Source organism: Equus caballus, chromosome 2, assembly GCF_041296265.1.
Source record: "Equus caballus isolate H_3958 breed thoroughbred chromosome 2, TB-T2T, whole genome shotgun sequence".
NCBI lineage: Eukaryota > Metazoa > Chordata > Mammalia > Perissodactyla > Equidae > Equus > Equus caballus.
The window spans coordinates 63819890-63840838 of record NC_091685.1 but is presented as its reverse complement, the minus strand read 5'-3'; the positions used below and the strand labels follow the sequence as shown (position 1 = coordinate 63840838).

General features: G+C 37.2%; 1 protein-coding gene across 32 annotated transcripts in view; it reads right to left on the bottom strand.

Moving 5' to 3' along the window:
• Positions 1–20949, bottom strand: part of HMBOX1 (homeobox containing 1) — a 179882-nt gene that overhangs the window by 48800 nt on the left and 110133 nt on the right. For all 32 annotated transcript variants that reach the window (XM_070261296.1, XM_070261293.1, XM_005607706.4 and 29 more), the window contains one exon: positions 12051–12161. In XM_070261296.1, coding sequence (XP_070117397.1) covers positions 12051–12161 — 111 coding nt within the window. The remainder of the gene's footprint in view (positions 1–12050; positions 12162–20949) is intronic.

Here is a 20949-nt window from a genome sequence, read left to right as displayed (position 1 = left end):
TAAAAAATTGTTTGACCAAAATAAAAATCCAAAGAGACAAAAGCTCTTCCTTAAAAAGTCTATCACTTGGGGGGCCAGCCCGGTGGCTGAGTGGTTAAGTTCGTGCGTTCTGCTTCGGAAGCCCAGGGTTTCACTGGTTCAGGTCCTGGGCGTGGACATGGCACCGCTCATCAAGCCATGCTGAGGCAGCATCCCACATGCCACAACAAGGACTCACAACTAAACATATACAACTATGTACTGGGGGTGCTTTGGGGAGAAAAAGGAAAAATAAAATCTTTAAAAAAAAAGTTCATCATTAGGGCTGGGCTGGTGGCACACCAGTTAAGTTAACACGTACTGCTTTGGTGGCCCGGGGCTCACCGGTTTGGATCCTGGGTTTGGTCCTACGCACTGCTTGGCAAGCCATGCTGTCACAAGTGTCCCACATATAAAGTAGAGGAAGATGGGCATGGATGTTAGCTCACAGCCAGTCTTCCCCAGCAAAATGAGGAGGATTGGCAGCAGATGTTAGCTCAAGGCTAATCTTCCTCAAAAACACAAAAAAAAGAGGGGGGCTGGCCCCGTGGCTGAGTGGTTAAGTTCGCGTGGTCCGCTGCAGGTGGCCCAGTGTTTCGTTGGTTCGAATCCTGGGCACGGACATGGCACTGCTCATCAGGCCACGCTGAGGCAGCATCCCACATGCCACAACTAGAAGGACCCACAACGAAGAATATATAACTATGTACTGGGGGGCTTTGGGGAGAAAAAGGAAAAAAAATAAAAAAATCTTAAAAAAAAAAAGTCCATCATTAATTATTTTAGAATGTCATTTTTCTTTTAGTGTCATTTGTCTTTTATCTTTGTTTATGTCATGTTTTTGAAACAAAGCCCAAAACCTCTCTCTTTAGGGGAGTAGGGAAGTATGGTCTTCGGCCCAGTGACAACTTAACAGTATCTTCCTCTAAAAAAGTTCTTCTTGAAATTCTTATTTGAGTGTTTTAATCATCTTGAACAATACACCTTATATGATTAGAACCTTTCATTACCATTCTAAGGACTTTTTGTTGTTGAGAAAATGGAGCCTTAAAAGAATGTATATAGGTAGATGAATTAAAATAACCCTAATTGTTGTAAATGCTTAAAAAAAAAGTCAAATAGAGCATCAAAGAAAATAACACGATATCTGATATGCTTTTAGTCTGCTAACTAAATCAGATCTCCATAGGTCTACTACCTGTTAATGCCAAACTATTTTCTGTAACCTTTGAACATAATAAAATCAATGAAAAAAATGTATAATTGAGATATTTTACAAATTCACACTAGCCTTTTCTCATATAACCTAAACTGGTGATGATGCTGTATTCATCCATTCACCATTTATCAAACCCTTTTCACATGGCTTGCTCTAGGCTAGAAGCTATGAATAAAACCAGGAAAGTAACATTGTCTCGGACCTCCACAGACTTATTTCAGAGAATTTAAATATAGCTTGGTATGCTTTCATAGAGTTCAGTTCCTGGCTCCCCACTGTTCTTCCATTTTTTACAGTGTTAAATGCGTCTTCCCAAAGCATAATTATGATCATATATATCACTCTGCTGACAAAAACCTTCAAAGAGTTCCCTTTGCCTATGGAATAAAATCCGAATTCAATATAGCCCTAGAAAGACAGCTTAGAACTTCTCTGAATTATGTATAATAACGCACACATTAAAAAATTATATTGTTTCTTGGGGCCAGCCCGGTGGTGCAGCAGTTAAGTTCGCATGTTCTGCTTCAGCAGCCTGGGGTTCGCTGGTTCTGATCCTGGCTTCAGACATATGTACCGCTTGTCCAGCCATGCTGTGGCAGGCGTCCCACATATAAAGTAGAGGAAAATGGGCACGGATGTGAGCTCAGGGCCACTCTTCCTCAGCAAAAAGAGGAGAATTGGCAGCAGATGTTTGCTCAGGGCTAATCTTCCTCAAAAATAAAATAAATAAATTTTAAAAATATATATATTCTTTCTTCATAAAAGGAATCATATTTTATTTACTGTACCTTGCAATTAATACCATAGGTAGTGTTTCTACTTCTGCACATACAGATCAATTTGTAGATCTCCCTTTAATGGCTGTATCTTTATATGCATTCTCTTATACAGTTGCCCAATATTTTAACCAATCCTGATTTTTGTCTCCAAACCTGTTGCCTTTCAGTGTTTCCTATCTGAGTAAATGCCATCTCTATTTTTCAAATTTTTCAGCTCAAAAACTTCAGATTCATCCTTAACTTCTGTTTCTCCCACATACTATATAACCAATTCATAGGCAAATCCCGTCAATTTTATCTTCAAAATATATCTAGAATCAGACCAATTTGTATTACCTTCACTGCTACCACTTTAGAACAAGTCTCATCTCTCCTAAGCATAACTTTCTGGGATAGGTTCCAAAGACAGACCTTCACAGTAAGTCATACCTCCTGGTAATCATGTCCTTGAATCTGGGCCGGTCCTGTGACATATTTTGACAACAGAAAATGGAAATAATTCTAGGCTAGGTAATAAGAAGCTTTGCAACTTCTGCCTACATCTCCTAAGATGCTCACTCTGGGGGAAGCCGGCTGCCATGTAAGAAGTATGACTAACCTGAAACCACAATGTTGAAAGGAAGCCCAAGCTAGCCATGTAGAGTGAGAGATGTCCAGCGGGCCCCCAGGAGCCACCAGACATTTGAGGAAAAAGCCATTTAGGACATTCTAGCAGCAGCAGACACAATGTAGAGAACTGTAGAACCCAGCTGACAGACAGAAATAAGGTCTTAGGCATACAGTCCCAATACAGCTATGTGGTAGCCAGCCTCCAAGGTGGTTGCTAAGGATCTCCGCCTCCTGCTATTCAGTGTGTTGTGTCATTGCTTCTCATATTGTACCAGGATTAATTAGTCTGTGTGACCAATAACATGTGGCAGAAGTGAAGGTATGTCACTTCCAGGATTAGATTATAGAATACGCCATGCTTGTCTGTCTTGGTTGCTGCGTCTCTTGGATCACAGGCGAAAACTAGCTGCCGTGTTGTATGTACGGGAGCTCAAGGAGCCCATGGTGAGAGGACCTGCTATCTCTGGCCAGCAGGCAAGAAGGAACTGGGGCCTGCCACCACTCAACATGAGTGATCCTGGAAGTAGACTGTCAAGCCACAGTGACTGCAGCACTGGCTGACAGCTCGACTACAACCTCGTGAAACTCTGAGCCAAAACCATCCTGATTCCTGACCCACAGAAATTGTGAGATAATAAGTGTTTGTTGTTTTCAGCAGCTAAGTTGTGGGTAATTCGTTGCATAATAATATAGAACTAATGTACGATATCACAACCATCTCCAGTTGTTTATTTCCTCATGTTCCCCAATGCACTGAGTATTTTAAGTATTACTAATTATTCACATTTATAAATTTGGCAGGCAAAAACATTCCCTTTAATACAGAGATTTCATTATTAGTAAGAATGAGCATCTTTTCCTGTTTACTGACCATTATATATATCTTTTCTTGTGAATTTATATATTTTGTCCTTTTTTCTTTTGAGTTATTAATTTTATTGGTGTATAGAAACCACAGTAATTGCTAGTTATATAGATCGCAACTATTTTTTTTCCAGTTTGTCATTCATCTTTATTTATGGTGTGCTTTGTGATCTTAATCTTTATGCAGTCAAATCTGTCAATCTGTTCTTTCACAGTCGATGTATTTTGTATCATTCAGAATATTTTTATAGCTTCCATTTTTGTTTAAACACTTAATAGATATATGATTTCCTGTTGTGTGTGATCTAAAGTAAATATTTAACGTCTTCCTCAAACGGACGAGTGTGCCATCATACAATACTTTAGAGATTCATGGCTTAAAATGTGTGGCATGGGGCTGGCCCCATGGCTGAGTGGTTAAAATTTCACATGCACCGCTTCAGTGGCCCTGGTTTGTGGGTTAGGATCCCAGGCACGGAACTACTCCACTCACCAGCCATGCTGTGAAGGCATCCCACATACAAAATAGAGGAAGACTGGCACAGATGTTAGCTCAGGGCTAATCTTCCTCAAGCCAGGAAAAAAAAAAAAAAGAAGTGTGGCAAACTATGGCCTGCAGCCATAGTTTAAATAATGTTTTATTGGAACACAGCCACACTCATTCATTTACACATTGCCTCTTTTTTGCTCTACAATGGCAGCGTTGAGTAGTGTGACAGAGACCACAGGGCCTGCAAAGCTTTAAATATTTACTATCAAACCCTTTACAGGAAGTTTGCTGACCCCTGGTTTAAAAAATTCCTGGCCTACACACTGTGAAACTCTAAACTGAAACCCTTCTTTAGACAGTTTAAGAAAGAAGATTCCATTCTGTCAAAATAACTTGGGAATTAGGCCTGGGCCTAATTCAAAGCTAAAGTTTAGGCTAAAGAAGGAACTATTGGGTTGGAGGGTTTCAAAGTCTTTGTTTTGGTACTTTTCTGAACGCAAGCAAGAATTACAGCATAACAAGGGCTCTGGAATCTGCCTAAGTTAGACTATACAAATTTTGTTCTTCAGCCATGATAAAAGGTCCAAAACAGAGCCTAACTGCTATCATGGCTGATCAAAAGAGAGGTAGAAGCAGGCTGGGTAAAGCTCTAGGTCCTCCTCTCCTTTGGCAAAAGGATAGAGAGTTTCAGGGTTTCATTGGGTAGAGGATGGGGAACAGGTCAGTGAATTCCAACTAGTAGGCCGTATCTATAACCATAGCATGCTTTCTTAGTTAAGCCGAATGATAAATGGGAAGAAATAAAACGAAGAATATAAAGAATCCTAACTCAATCATGAGGTTGAAGGAAATAAACCAACTGATAACAGGGGTTCTTTCTTGGTATTGGGGTTTATTGGTAATGTAATCACGCTTCTTTATAATATTTTGTTTTCTCCAGATTTTCGATAAAAAAGATATTAAGATGAAATAAAATTGGTTAGGAAGGAAAAGAAAGGGGGGAGAGAAGGAGGGAAAAAAAGAAAAGAGAGAAGTAAGTATTGGTCTGGTTACTTTAAAAGAAATCGAAGCAATATATGCACAGAAGGTGAAAACCCTGAATAATTTCAAACTTGTAAACATTTAATTTGAAACATAATATCACATTACTTTTGAGGGTTTTTTTTCTTGCTCCTTTTTCAAAGTAGCAGTATTTAAAAATAGCACAAGAAACACTCTGGAAACACTCCAATAAACACAGATTTGTTCTAGAAACCTTAGTTCATCTTGCTTTGGTTGAAACAGATGGAGAGCAATGAATAACCCAAGAATGGGTTCAAAATTACTGCCTTCAACAGAAAAATACAAAGATACTAGAATGTAGGAACAACGTATATAAGACTTTAAACCCCACTGAAGTAAAAAATAGTAGTTCTGGGTTGGCTAAAGAACTCAGTTTTTTTTTTTCCTTACAGGAAATGTGTTGCCTATTTTCTTTACAGGAAGGTTTTTCCCATTATATCTGGGCTCCCATTAAGACAAAATTTTGGGGATTAAATGTTGTAAAGGTGAAATACATATAAAGTGCTTTGCCCAGTGCCAGATGCATGGCAAGTATACAATAAACGTTAGCGAACAACAACAAAAAGACAAAATTTTGCACACTTATCTAGCAAGTCTAAACCTAAGGGAAAAAAAAAACCTCGTCCTAATTTACTGACAGATTTTAAAACTTTGGTAAAGGTTCACTTTGTACATATGATAATTTTTTTGCTTATCAGGGTTACGTCTTCCAGGTGAGCCTTTGCCAATCAGCTAATCAAAGAATGACTACAAGCCAGTCATTACTACTTCATTCACAGAAACTAGCTTCTCCAAAAGTAATTTCTCATCTTCCCTCATGTCACACATGATTTCCCTGAGGCTCTGACACTCTGCAACAGTGAATGAAGAAGGCATTATTTCTCATCTCCAAATTTACTTCATGGGCTTGCTGCATAAGCCTCTTGGCAAACTTTATTTAATTGTTTAATTTAGAAATATGCAGAATCAGTGCCATGAGCCAAAAGGAACTCAGCAAACCCTGTCTGCTATAGCAATGTTTAAATTAGACAAGGGAAAAGATTGTTGAGCTTAATTTGATTAAATAAAGGGGCTTTTGATGTCAACCATGCTGAATTTAGTATTCACTTCTTTAAAAAAAAAATAGGCATTTTCTTGTAAATCTTTTCATAAGAAACAAGATAAAAGGTATTTGATCAGTTTCCATCAGCCTATTTTATTCATATACCTTGGCAGGTTTTGGGTTATGCTGGGAAATTCTGATGATGGCTCTGTTTATCAGAGAACTACACTATATCTATATCTATTAGATTATCAGTAAAAATAACCTAAACATCCACTCTATTATTTTTCTTGCTGAGTCCACTTAAAGAGAGATGGAAAAGAAAACCCATATCCAAATGGATCCAGAGTGAAGAGGTTGAAAAAGAGAATTTCAATCAAAGTATACGGAGAGAAGTGATCTGAGTCCAGGAATAGAGGCAAAGGATGTACAAACATTTTGATTGTTTTCTAAATGCTTAAATTTAGAGAAAAGGCATTTTTTCACTTCGCAATTTTCCTTAATTTTTCATTTTTGCTCAGAATATATGCAAAAGGATGGTACGATTTACATTTCTTCTGATAAGCTGTTTGTCCTGGACAGAGAAAAATTTATAAAATAAAAGAACTGATGGGGCCAGCCCCACGGTTAAGCGGTTAAGTTCTTGCACTCCACTTCAGGAGCCTAGGATTTCACAGGTTCAGATCCTGGGCGAGGACATGGCACCGCTCATCAAGCCATGCTGAGGCGTTGTCCTACATAGCACAACCAGAGACACTCACAACTAGAATACGCAACTATGTATTGGGGGGCTTTGGGGAGAAGAATTAAAAAGGAAGAAGATTAGCAAAGGTTGTTAGCTCAGGCGCCAATCTTTAAAAAAAAAAAAAGAGTTTACGCTCGCAAAAGCAGGTGTAGACTGTGTGAACCTAGGCTCTTCAGTTTTTAGTATCTTGAAAGCTGTTAACAAGGCAGGTTAATTTCTTTTTTGCCTCCCTCCTTCCCTTCCTTCTCTACTTTCTTCCTCGTTCTCTCCCTCCTTTACATTACACTTTATATGTATTTTTCAAAGGTATACTATAAGTACATGGTACAAAATTTACAAAGACACGAAAGGTCATATAGTTAACAGTCTCCCTGCCACCCCTGTACTCCCAGTCTCTTAGTCCCACACCACAGAGTCATTTGGGTCAGCTCCTAATATAGCCTTCCAAAGATGTTCTGTTTATATAAGCATATACGTGTGTGTGGGTGTGTGTATGTATTCCCCCTATATAAATGGCAATATACTATATCCACTGTTTTGTACCTTACTTTATTCACTTATGAATTTGATACTACCACATATAAATTCAATTCATATAAAACAGCTTAAAAAAAAGCTATATAGCCTCCATAGAATTCCACTGTACAGCTATACCACAATTTATTTAACCAGCTCTCTACTGAGGGACATTTAAGTGGATTCCAGCCATCTCTGCAATGACTTGCAAAGAAGATTCTAATGTACTATAAGAAACAGTGGATAAGCTGTTCTTAGATGCTAATGTAATTTTAGTTCATCTTATCCAAACCTATTAGTAGTTCCAAAGTGTCCATGGAATAAGAAAAAACAATATAATTCTTTAGCTAAAATCAAAGGATAAAAGTCAGCAAAATAAAAACTGCACATATCTAGAAAGAAATCTGTACAATATTAGCTCTATTAATAAAGGTGAAAATGCAAAGAAAAACTTTAAAAAATTAAATTTCAATTGCTATCATCCAATTACTGTTGATGCAACAAAAACTACCAATTGACAATTATGAACCTATCCTCTTCTCTTCAGCTAACTAAATTATGTCTTACAGAAAACTTAACTAGAACAAACCGGGAATCAGTATAGATTTGGTTTTCAAATAAAAAAATAGAAAGTCCTGGGCTGGCCCTATGGCATAGTGGTTAAGTCCGGAATGCTCCACTTTGGCGGCCCAGGTTCTTGGGTTCGGATCCTGGGCGCAGACCTACACCACTTATCAAGCCATGCTGTGGCGGCGACCCACATACAAAACAGAGGGAGAGTTGCACAGATGTTAGCTCAGGGCTAATCTTCCTCAAGGAAAAAAAAACAGAGGAAGATTGGCAACAGATGTTAGCTCAGAGCAAATCTTCCTCACCAAAAAATTTAACTAATTAATTAAACAAAGTAAAAATAAACATTAAAAAATTAGAAAATCCTTACAAGCAGGACACTTGGTATATAACTTCATTGAAAAGCAAACATATAATTAGGAGAACTTATTCTTAAAAGCAGGTACTACCTCCTTAAAGAAAACAGTTCCTAATCAATAGCTGAATGAATGCTGTTAGTCCTTTCCCATTTTTCTGTTTCACTGCCCTAGTTCCACCTTCCTCCAGCTTCCTGATGATGAGTGAACCTAGCCCTGGTTCTAAGAGAAATTAACAAATATTAATTTAATATTTAAGAAATGTTTAATATTTAAAAAATCTTTAATATTTAAAAAATAAGATTAAAAACAGAAATAATTTTTTAAAAAACAGCTTCAGAAGAACACTATATCACCCCAGTACTAAAACAGGATTCCAATAGTAGTAGTATTCCATAGTTGGCAGTGCTATCAGATCAGTTACAAGAATGTTTCTGCAGCCTGAGAGATGGACCTTAGTTCTCCTTCCTGTTTCTAGTGAATTCATTTTCCTGGTATCCTAGTCCCTGCCTGGGACTGGAGCCCAGCCCTGAAATTCCAGGGTGGGAATTCAGCCTCACCAACTGTAATCAGATTATATGTCAAGGCATCGTGCTAATTGTCAAATCCAAGCGACAAAAATCCCTTCTCTTAGGGAGGCTGATTGCCTGACACAAGTTGACTAGTGTTTGTCCTCCAAATTTTTCACTGTTCTGCCCTATACATTTTGGAACATCTTGATAATCCCCCTGATGCTCCCCTCGGTAGCCAATTGCTGGAATGTAAACAGGCTTATGAAACCCCTGGGCACAGTTGCTTATTTACCTAGCCAAACCCTTGCTATCAACCGAAGCTGCTCTATTAAGCAGACAAAGTGCCAAATTTTTGTCCCTCTCCATCTGATTTGCTCTGCTATGAATCATGGGAGAAATGATGTCTTTGGAAAGATTGCTTAGAGCTGAGTTTGAAGTGTTGCTTCAACCATGATATATTCTAAGGCTGTGTCATCTGATATGGTAACCACTAGCCACATGTGGCTATTGAGCACTTGAAACGTGGCTGATTGGAAATTATATGTGCTTTAAGTGTAAAATACACATTGGATTTCAAAAAGGGAGGGAGGGAGCAAGGAGGGAAGGAAGGAAGAAATCTCAATAATTATTAAAAGCATTGATTAAATGTTGAACTGTTAATATGTATTTGTTAAATAAAATATATTATTAAAATTAATTTTAACTATTTCTTCTTACATTTTAAATGCGGCTACTAGATAATGTAAAATTACATATATCATTCATATTATATTTCTACTGAACTGTGTTGCTTCAGAACATTTAACTAATGGCAGCAACAGAGTCTTATTTTGAGAAGTTTGCTTATATATGGAGATATCATTAGAAAAATATCTAAAAATGAAAGTTCTTCCTGGCAGAAAAAATGCCAGCCGATAAATGTTGAAGGAATGCTTGATTAGATTATCACCATTTTGCAATCTTCATTGGAATAACTGATTTAGGTAGTCATCAATGGATGCTAAGACCACTGGCAAAGGTTATTGTAGAAGAGGATATTCATCCAGTGGCAAAATGATGTCCTACAGATTATTTAGAAACCGCAAAGATAAGATCTGGTGGTCACTACCTTAACAAATGACAAAACTTAGCATATGAATAGCGCTACAACCTGACATTTCATGCCTCTTGATATGTGGTAATATGAGCTGAAGCTTACCTACAAAGCATAAGCCCAATGCTTTGAGAAAAGTTTCAAACATAACAGCAACAATAAAAGAATTTTATAGTGAAAATATGTACTCATACCATCTAATATTTTATGTACTTTATCACATATCTACCGATCTCCCTATTCATTTTATTTTGATGCATTTCAAAGTAAATTGCAGCCATTAGTATATGCCCTCCCTAAATAATCAATGAAGTATTCTTGCCAAAAATGTTTAACCTCAATCTAATCAAGCTTCTAATCCTAGCTTTCAGTTTACAGGAGATACAGGGGCTAGAGAGGAATAAGTGAACTGACACTAAGAGGAGACAGAAAAATCCAGAATGTGGAACATTCTGTAAGATCAGATGGTTAAAAAAAGTTTGTCATTTTCATGTTTGAGTGACTAGATTTAAGAGTCTAAAGAGACATAACAACAAATTCCAATTTGTCAACCCAAACCAGATACTACTTAATAAAAAAAAGCTACAAAAGACATTCTCGCAACAACTAGAGAAATGCAAATATGGACTGGATATTAGATGATATGGAATCACTGTTAATTTTCTTAAATATGTTAATAGGGACTGTGGTTATGTAGGCAATTACCGTTTTTTTCCAGGAGATGAATGCTGAAGAAAGAGTGAATATGTGTGTGTGTGTGTATACATATATGTATATATACATTTTAAAATTTATTCATTTACTTATATAGGGATTAAAGAAAATACAGTAAAATGTTAACAATTATTGTATCTAAGAATAGGGTAAACAGGTGTTCACTGTGCTGGTCGTTCAAGTTTTCTGTACATCTTAAATATTTCAAAATAGAAATTAGGGGGCAGGGTAGATAAAAAAAATTCATTGCAGAGAGGTCTGCTCTGTTTTGTGCCTTTCAGATTGAGAATACAATCTCTGAAAAAAAAATCTCACCACAGACACACACACACACAAATATGTCTTTATTTACATTCTTTATTTCCATCTAAGAGCCAATGATACTATTATTAAGAGTCAATATGCAATATTCCAATTGGTTATTTAGTCTGTAAGCAAAGACTTTAATACTGTAGTATTACAGAAGACAGCTCAATCACAAGGTTAAACTTGGGATCAGGCTCACTGTCACCAGTCTGTGTACCGTGTAGATTGAGACAGTCTGTCACACAACTTCAGATTCTACTTTATATACCACTTGTTTGCAATAGATCTTGTCTATGCCTGGCAACTTCAGACACAAAGGTTTTTTGTGATCTTTTTCCTTAAGATTTCATTCTACTTTCCAAGCTATTGTTGCTCCTGAAGTCATCAGAGCAACTCTACCCTAAAGTCCAAAGACACATTCATCACCCAGGTAATTAGAATTAAAACCAGAAAATCATTAGCAGAGATCATTGGATATGGTATAGCATGAACTAAATAAAAGCATTAAATTTATATTACTAACTAAAACAAGATTTTATTAAATTAAATTAATTATTTTTTTTTAGGAAGATCAGCCCTGAGCTAACATCTGCTGCCAATCCTCCTCTTTTGCTGAGGAAGACTGACCCTGAGCTAATATCCGTCCCATCTTCCTCTATTTTATATGTGGGACGCCTGCCACAGCATGGCTAGACGAGCAGTGCGTAGGTCCACACCCAGGATCTGAACCAGCAAAGCCTACATTGCGAACCTAACCAACGAGCCACCAGGCTGGCCCCAAGATTTCAACAAAAACAAAACTAAAAATACTAGATATGGAATCTTATGTGTATACCTATAGTTGATGAAAAGAAAGTCAGCCACTGACAATCGTGATCTTTCTTTCAAACCATGGTTTGAAATCACATATAACCCAGAAACAAAGAGGCACCTTGAGGGAAGGAATGAAAATGACTAGATAATTTCAGACACTAAACTAAAAATTGGTACAATCAGCTTTTAGGTTTTACAATTAAGAGTGTTCTTTGGCCTAAAGGAACAACAATAAAAGTATGAAATTACCTTAGTGAAGACAAGTCAGCACATGGATTCAATAAAGTAATTAATTACATTTGTCTTGTTTCAGATGCAAAAAAAAAAAAAAAGAATATTTACCAGGGTTTGTCTTCTCCAGTTGATACCATCGGTAAAATGCTCTTTTCTTCTGTTCACTCAGGTCTGATCCCTGCTGCAACAGCCAGTGAGAGATCCGGCTCTGACTGATACCTACGCAGAAAGAGAAATAGCTGTTGTGGGTATTGAAACTACAGGGAAGTTAATGAGGGCTCTGTTGGTTCTAGGTTACTGGGTGCTTTATTCTCGGTGTTGCTCTATAAGGAAGCTGCAACTTGAGCAAACTGTTTAATACTGGGCTTCTTTGTATAGGCTGACTACACTGGCTAGGATATATTCAGAAACGATCCATTGAAGGTCAAAATATTTTATTAACCAAGACTTGAAAGTGGTCTCTAACATTAATCTCTAAATCAGGTCCACGAATATGAGATAAACGAAGAGATTCCTAAGTAATAGTTATTTTTCAGAAGTTGATTAGATTTGTGCTCCTTCAACCACCACCATGTCCACCTCAATCCTGGTTTAGAATATTAGAACCTTATCAGATATTGAGAAGAAGAAGAAGAAAAAAAAATTCAAGCCAGCAAGTTTTGCTATTCATTACTGAAACTGATAAAAAGACTAAGGTCATTGAAAATACTCTCTCAATAAGCCTTATTTGTTAATTCATTTAGGCATTTTCACACTTGTCACCATTAGTACAGATAACTAAGAACTTGAAGACTTTTAAAATAACGCTGCAATATGACCTCTTAAGAAATCTCAAGAGGTAAAGATGTTCTTATAACACACAGACTTATCAAAAACTTGAACAGATTATAAAGCAGTACACTTCAGCTATTACTAAGTAGTTCTTGACAGCAATGAATTAGAAATGTGAAAAACCTCCACACGTGAAAGTAAAAAAGCATGTCTAATACATACTAGTCTGAGAATCACATGCTCCTTCAGGTCATTATAGTTATTCTAAAAATAAATAATTGAACATACAACTGGCAAAAGCAAAGAATAACAGGAAAGATAAAACTGTTTTACCTGCCCATAAGGTACTTCGCAAAAGACCATTCCACTATCATAGAGGGTTAACAGTATCTAAACTCTTCCAAGGAATTACTTATGGTAACTGGGTAGTACTGATACCCCTGTGCCAACACCTATTTAAAGCTATAATGCACAATTAAGAGTGGTCATCATAAAGTGATCACAACTGCAACATGAGAAGAACCAGGAGGTCTGATGCTCACATTTAACTCGTTAAGAGCAAGCCCCTTTTAAAAACCTATGTTAGGGGCTGGCCTGGTGGCGCAGCGGTTAAGTTCACATGTTCTGCTTCGGCAGCCTGGGGTTCGCCGGTTCAGATCCTGGGTGCAGACACGGCACTGCTTGGCAAGCCATGCTGTGGCAGGCGTCCCACACATAAAGTAGAGGAAGACGGGCACGGATGTTAGCTCAGGGCCAGTCTTCCTCAGCAAAAAGAGGAGGACTGGTGGCAGATGTTAGCTCAGGGCTAATCTTCCTCAAAACAAAACAAAACCTATGTTAAAAGAAAATTTGAGGAAATAGGGGAGGGGAGTTTTGTTAAAAGAAAGGTTGGGCTGTGAAGCAAGGTTCTCTGATTGGAAACACCTTTCACTTTCAAAGCGTGAAATTCAAACAGTTTTCCAAAACCTAAATGATTACATTCTCAAGTAATTCTCAAGTAAAACAACAGTTTTACAATGGATTAAATGTGTATTTGATACAGGTGACGGCAGCTAGCACTTTAGGTTTGTACTAAGAGAATACAAATTATTCTGGATAATTAAACTGCCTGTGTTTGGCAATGCTGTCACCAGAAGTCCAGTTTCAGACACTATACCATTTTCCACACTACTTTTAAACAAGGCTGAAGAAAATAACCATTTACCACGATGAAATCAAAACTGATTTTCATGTCAACAAAATGAAACTATTTTTTATAGATTCTTCGTATCTATATCTTGGTACTATACTGCTCAAACAAAGAAGGAATTTGAGGAAAATCTGTTAAGAAAAAAAAAGAATGTATCAGTTCTGTTATTCTGAATAGTAAGTCTTCCTCACACAGTCAGATCACACAGAAAACAAACCACAGAGCCCACGAGGTAACAGAGCTATCTAGGTTCTGACTGTGCTGCAGTGGGGGAAGAGGGCAAAAGCCCAACAAAAGGAGATTAGTTAAATTATAGTTTACTCACATAATAAAATACTGGGCAGACTTTTAAAATTAATGTTCTAAAACAGCCATCAAAAGCAAACAACAACAAAAAACCCAAACCAAGCAAACGAAAAGCCATCAATACCAAGTGTTGGCAAGGACACAGAGTATTTGGAAATCTCCTACTGCTGATGGAAGCGTAAAATGTCAGGGCCACACTGGGAAACAACAGGGCAGTATTTACTAAAGCTGAATATACTCATACCATATGACCTAGCAATTTCTTTCCTTGGTATGTAGCTCACAGAAATGCGTACATTCTCAATAGAAACAGGTTAAAAAGACATGTGCAAGAAGGCTTACACGAGCATTATCCATGAGAGTCCTCAATTTGAAACAACTCAGATATCCATCAACAGGAGAATACATAAGTTCTGACATTTATGCATTCTACTATAGACTACTAGATCAAACAGAAAAAAGGATAAACCACCGCTATATGTAACCACATGGATAAATCTCCCCAAAATAATGTTGGCCAAAAAAAAGTCAGACACACACAGAAAAAAGCCACACATTGGGGCCGGCCCAGTGGCACAGCGGTTAAGTTCGCACATTCCACTTCTGGGCGGCCCAGGGTTCGCCGGTTTGGATCCCAGGTGTGGACATGGCACCACTTGGCAAATGCCATGCTCTGGTAGGTGTCCCACATATAAAGTAGAGGAAGATGGGCACGGATGTTAGCTCAGGGCCCGTCTTCCTCAGCAAAAAGAGGAGGATTGGCAGCTGTTCGCTCAGGGCTAATCTTCCCCCAAAAAAGAAAAATAAGAAAGCCACACACAACTGTATGACTCAATTTACATAAAGTTAACAAACAGACACAACTTATCTACACAGATGGCCATCAGAAGAGTGGTTACCTACAGTTAGGAGACAGGAGGTTAATTAATGGGAGGCAGTGTGAGGGAGGCTTATATAGTGACCAGCACTGTTCTTCATCTTAATCTGGATGGTGGTTATATGTTCATCTTCACTTTGTAAAAGTCATTAACCTGGATACTTTTCTTTGTATATGTTATATTTCAATTAAAAAAAAGTTTCCCCCAAAAAGTTTTCAAAATTCTATGTCGTGTTTAAAAGAATAAATGGATATATATCAATATGGAATGATGCCCACGATACAAATTAAAAAGCATACAGTTTTAAGAATATATACATCTTTACATAATCCACGTTCCAATTTGTATAGTAATAAAAGCTTATATATAGCTAAAGACACACAATATGAATTTAGTGGCAGATGCTTCCTACACTGTATATCTCTAGATTGTTTAATCTTCCTACAAATATGTATTAATTTATTTTATTTTTAGTCTTTCCCTATAAACACTACATACTTTATTGGTTGTTTCATAAACACAGTAATTAAGTTAAACAACAAAGAAATGCAAAAAGAAGTTAATTTCAGCCTTCTTTCACCAATTCCACTCTGAGGTAAGCAATGTTAATTGTTAAAATACGTTCTTTCACAATTTTCTCTATGCATAATTACCAATTTAACAAAACAAAGGAAGAGAAGTTATAAAGAATATCCTCCTATCTAGTCTTTTGTGTGAGGAGGAAATAAATGAAGAACTTCTTCCCTGTAAATTTAATCTCAGTTTTCATACAATAAATATAGAAAACAAAGTAATAAAGCAGGTAGTTTTTCTAGAAGAGGCAGTATAAAAATTAAATATGTACAATAACACATTTTACAATGGTTTTTCTTAGTTAGCAGCTTACTGACAGGTAAGGTTCGCTTAACTCATTCTTCTGGGGCTGGTCCATGCCTTTGGAACTTCAGTTGAGCTAGGTGTCAAACGGCCCTGCAGCTTCTCTTTACTGCTGGCTTTGGTGCTTCTTGAGAGAAAATTTCCCTTACTCCCCTCTTACTTCCCAAAGCTGAAAAAAATGTCATTCTCCACAAGTTTTAGCTCCTCAAAACCTCTTTTCTACCTTTCACAAGGCAGAAGAGAAGAAAAATTTACATATAACCTTCATACATTAAGGGACTAAAACAAACCCTAATTAATTTCTTTCCATTAAGAAAGTGATCACATTGTACTGAAAGGATAAAAAAACCTTTTTGCAAGCCCCTTTCACATTCTTTTCTGGGCTTCACTTCTATTAGGCTCCTTCCACTTCCTCGAACGCCATGCTCCCTTCCACTAGAGGGCTCTCCACCACAACCCATTCTTGTGGAAGTCCCTAACACTACTACAAATTTAAATGTTTCCTCTTCCTTCCAATTCCTGTAGAGTGTGACACTACTGACTACTCATAGCATCTTCGTCCTCGGAATGTTGGATACAACTCTCCAACACAACTTTTCAGTCCGCTTCAGGGATTGCTTTGCTAGCTGCTTACATCTAAGTGTCTCCAGGGTTCCATCTTTAAGCATTTCTCTCACTCTATACACTCTTCCTTTAGTCATCTCAACTATCAACAACCATGATTTAAAATACCTAAATGCCAATGACTTCCACAGCATCAGACTGTTCTTACAAACTATCTGCTAGATAGCTTCATGAGAATTTCCCACAGGTCTTCAACATAGAAAATTTAATTCGCTATCTGCTTCCTTTAAATCTGCTCTTCTTTCTGTGCCCCCATCTCAACTTTATCTTTCACTCTACTCTTTTCTCCAACTCTCACATGCTTACAAAATCCAATCACTTTTTGTCTTCTAAAATTCTCTTCATGTTCTCTCCAATCCTCATTCCTGCAGTTTGGAATCTCAGCCTCTTTTACCTGGACAACTGAAATAACTTTGATGAAAAGAACAAGCCACCTAAGATCCACAAAGTACAAAATCCTCATGATCAGATCCTTTCTAATTAGAAGATCATGTCATAGTTGAAAAAGTGAAACATGCTTCTTCAAAGCAATTTTCTACTTGAGAACTGCAGTCATCTCTACTATTCACCTTCCACAGTGCAACCAGAGTTAGGTCTCAAAATTTTTAAGTTAAAACACATGCATGCATTCACCATAAAAATAATTAACAAAGAATTCAGAGGAAAAACAGTCCTTCCTCCTCAACCCCTCTATTCCCTATCCTAGAGGTATCCTTGTTTATTTGGTGTGAATCCTTCCAGACTCTTTCCTATGCATTTAATACATAAACATGTGCATATATATACATACACATAATTTGTTTTTTTTAAAAAAACACATTTGGAGTTATTCTATACATAACAAGTAACATGTTTCTCACATGCCATCTTGAAATTTTCTCATATGTTACATTATGAACCTTTATCATTCTAATGGCCACATGGTATTCTACACTATAAATATACCCTAATCCTCTTAACACTTACCTATTATTGGACATTTCAGTTGTTGCTAATGTTTTACTATTATAAATAATGATAGAATAAATATTCTAAGCATATTTTTGTGCATATGAATAAGTATTTTGGGGCCAATTCACAGGAATGGAATTTTTGATTTGTAGGCTATGAGCAGCATTTAAGTTTGTAATAGACTATCAGATTGTACCCCAAAGAAGGTTGCACCCAATTTTATACATAATCAATAGTGATGAGAATGTTTCTTATTATAAAAGTTATTTTGAAAGTCTGGTTTTCTTTTTGTAAACATAGTACATGCTTATTATAAGAAAGAATTCTAAGCAATTCAGAGGAAAGTAGAAAAAGAAAGAGGAAAGCTAATAAAAAAAAAAATCCAAATTCTTACCACTCAGAAATAACTACACTCTTTACAAGATCTCTCCAAGCATATCTACATATGAATCTACATAGAATAGGCAGAAATAATTACTAAACTGACATCATACTATAGACAAAATTTTTTAAATTAAAAATATAAAATTTAGTTTTATTTGATTTTAACACAAGAAAAATATAATAAACTAGAATGAAAATAAAGATCTACTCAAGTTTAGTAAATGAATCTACAGGGAAAATGAGGTTCCTAAAAGAGTGCACTAACGCAAGGAAAAAGGATTATACAAATACATTAGGAGGTTGGAAGCATTATTTTCTAACTTGTGGGCTGTAATGGCTCCTGGCTTAAAAAGCTGAGGAAATTAGCAGGCTGTGGGAGCTAACTGTGGGATCCTCTTGGTCTTCCTACATTTGTGTAATTCCCCCAACATTGCTTCAGGGTTGGTCTGTGCAACCAACAGAATACGGCACAAATGATAGTCTATGACTTCTGATGCTAGGTCATGAAAGACATTACAGCTTCTGCCTTGCTGTCTCTCTGAGAGAGTTGGTTCTAAGGAAAACTAGCTGCCATGTTGTGAGACCACTCAACCAGACCTATGGAGAAATCCATGTGGCAAAGAACTGAGACATTCTACTAACAGCTATGCAAGTGAACTATCTTGGAAGTGAGTCCTCTAGTCTTAGTTAAGCCTCCTGATGACTGAAACCTCCTAGACACCCTGAACCAAAGTGACCTGTCTAAGCTGTTCCTGGACTCCCGACCATAGAAACTTAAGTGAGATAATAAAGAGATTTAGGTTTCAAGTAGCTAAAGTCTGACATATATTTTATGCAGCAATAAATAACTAATATACATACATATACTATACTTTCCCCATCTTCCTTCCCAGCCTTTATATCTAATTCCTGATATTTGTAAGATATTTTTGCATAGTCAACATTTACCTTCCGTTCTGGATTCATAATTCCCATAGTTGTTTACTCATAGTTCTAGATTTAACAGGATTAAAGATTTACCATTCAGTTTCCACATTTTTTGATTCCTAAGTTCTATAGTTTTGTCTTTGTTTTTAACTGAGGCATATTTTACATCAGTGAAGTGCACTTCTCTTAAATGTATAGTTCAATAAGTTTTGACATATGTATACACATGTGACCATCACTCAAATCAAGATATAGATTATTTTCATGCTCCCTAAAAGGTTCCTCTTGTCCCCTTTCCAGTTAATGCCTAAATTCTGTATGTTCAATTTAATTTTGGGTTGGTAAGATTTCTTCCATCAAGCAGTTTTCATCATTACAGGTTTATTGGTGCCATATTCCTTAGTCCTTGTATGCCTATATGTTTGTCTTCCATGTTTACACTTTGAGAAGAACTCTACAAGGGGAATTTTTGGGCTTACACATTCCTTCAAAATCTCTTAAATTAGAGTGGTGTCAGTGGGAATGACAGAGTAACGACCTCTGAAAAGCCAGTCCTCCATAAAAGCAACGAGAGCAAAAGTTGCTTTACCATAAAAGCACTGGCAAAAATGGTCAGAATCAACATTTTCAGAGCTCTGGAAATTAACCAAAGGCTTGCAATAATCCACGGAGTGCTTATTCAAGAAAATATGCTGCACTTCAGTAAGAACAGCTATATGACACTTTAACTTGACCCATACTCATTCTCATCATCCCAGGATTACAACAGACTTGAAAACTAATATTCTTGCAATCACAGTGAAAACCAGGAGTGGCCTACTAGCCACTGGAGAGGGTAGAACAGGTCTGGAGTTCCCTAAACACCATTCTAAGAGAACTATTCCTATTTAACCTGTCTGGCAATTCCCTGGACACTCTCATTTGCAAGGCTTGTCCTCATTCAGTGTGAGAAAAGCCTCTTCCCCGGATGAGGAGAAGGAAGGGAGGTAGTTTGTTGACAATAATCAATGGCAATCATTTAACATTGCAGGTGCCTGAGGTGATAACAGTAGGGACAAACAAGGAACTGACCAAAATATTTAAAAAGCTGAGGAATGAGATACCAATGAGGGTTTCTGAAAAGTTTTGACATATTTCTAGGAATCCAGAAGGCCAGGTGCATGCGCAGGTCTGTGCACGTGCCTAGGTCTATGTGCATGACCAAGACAATGTGCATGTACAGGAAAGACCAGTGAAAGCCCTAAGCTCTCACCTCTGGGTGGCTTTGAGACATGGCACAAAGAGAAAGTGAAGGCTAAAGAAGAAGTATAAATTGCCTGCTTGAGCGTTAAAGGTGTGCCCCAAAACACATACAGAGCCCCTCAAGAAAGCTGGGAAACTTATTGGTTCCAGGCTTTTAAGGAAATCTCTGTCCAATAATTAACTGACCACTAAGCTAAAAAGAGACTTCAGTAGCCACACACCACAAAGAACACTGACTAGACAGGATTAGTTAAGGAAAGTCACTAAACAAACCAAGAGCAACAACAACAAAAAGCAATAGCAAGAAATCTAGGGGTGGGGAAGAATCTAATTTCCAGAGTTTCCACATTATATCATTTAAACTATCCAGTTTAAAAAATGAAACTTGTGAACCATGCAAAGAAACAAGAAAGTATGACACATACATAGTAAAAGAAGCAGTCAATAAGAAAAGTCTTTGAAGAAACCCAGATGCTGGACTTCTAGACAAAAACTTAAAGCAGCTGTTTTAAAGATAACCAAAGAATTAAAGAAAACACATCTAAAGAACTAAAAGAAAGTATGAGAAAAATGCCTCTCCAAACAGAATATCAATAAAGAGACAGGAATTATAAGAAAGAATTAAATAAAAATTACAGAGTTGAATTGTACAATAAGCAAAATGAAAACTTCACCAGAGGCCCGGCCCCGTGGCCGAGTGCTTAAGTTTGCATGCTCCTCTTCGGCAGCCCAGGGTTTCACCGGTTCAAATCCTGGGCACAGACATGGCACCGCTCATCAAGCCATGCTGAGACAGCATCCCACATGCCACAACTAGAAGGACCCACAACTAAAAATACGCAACTATGTACCTGGGAGC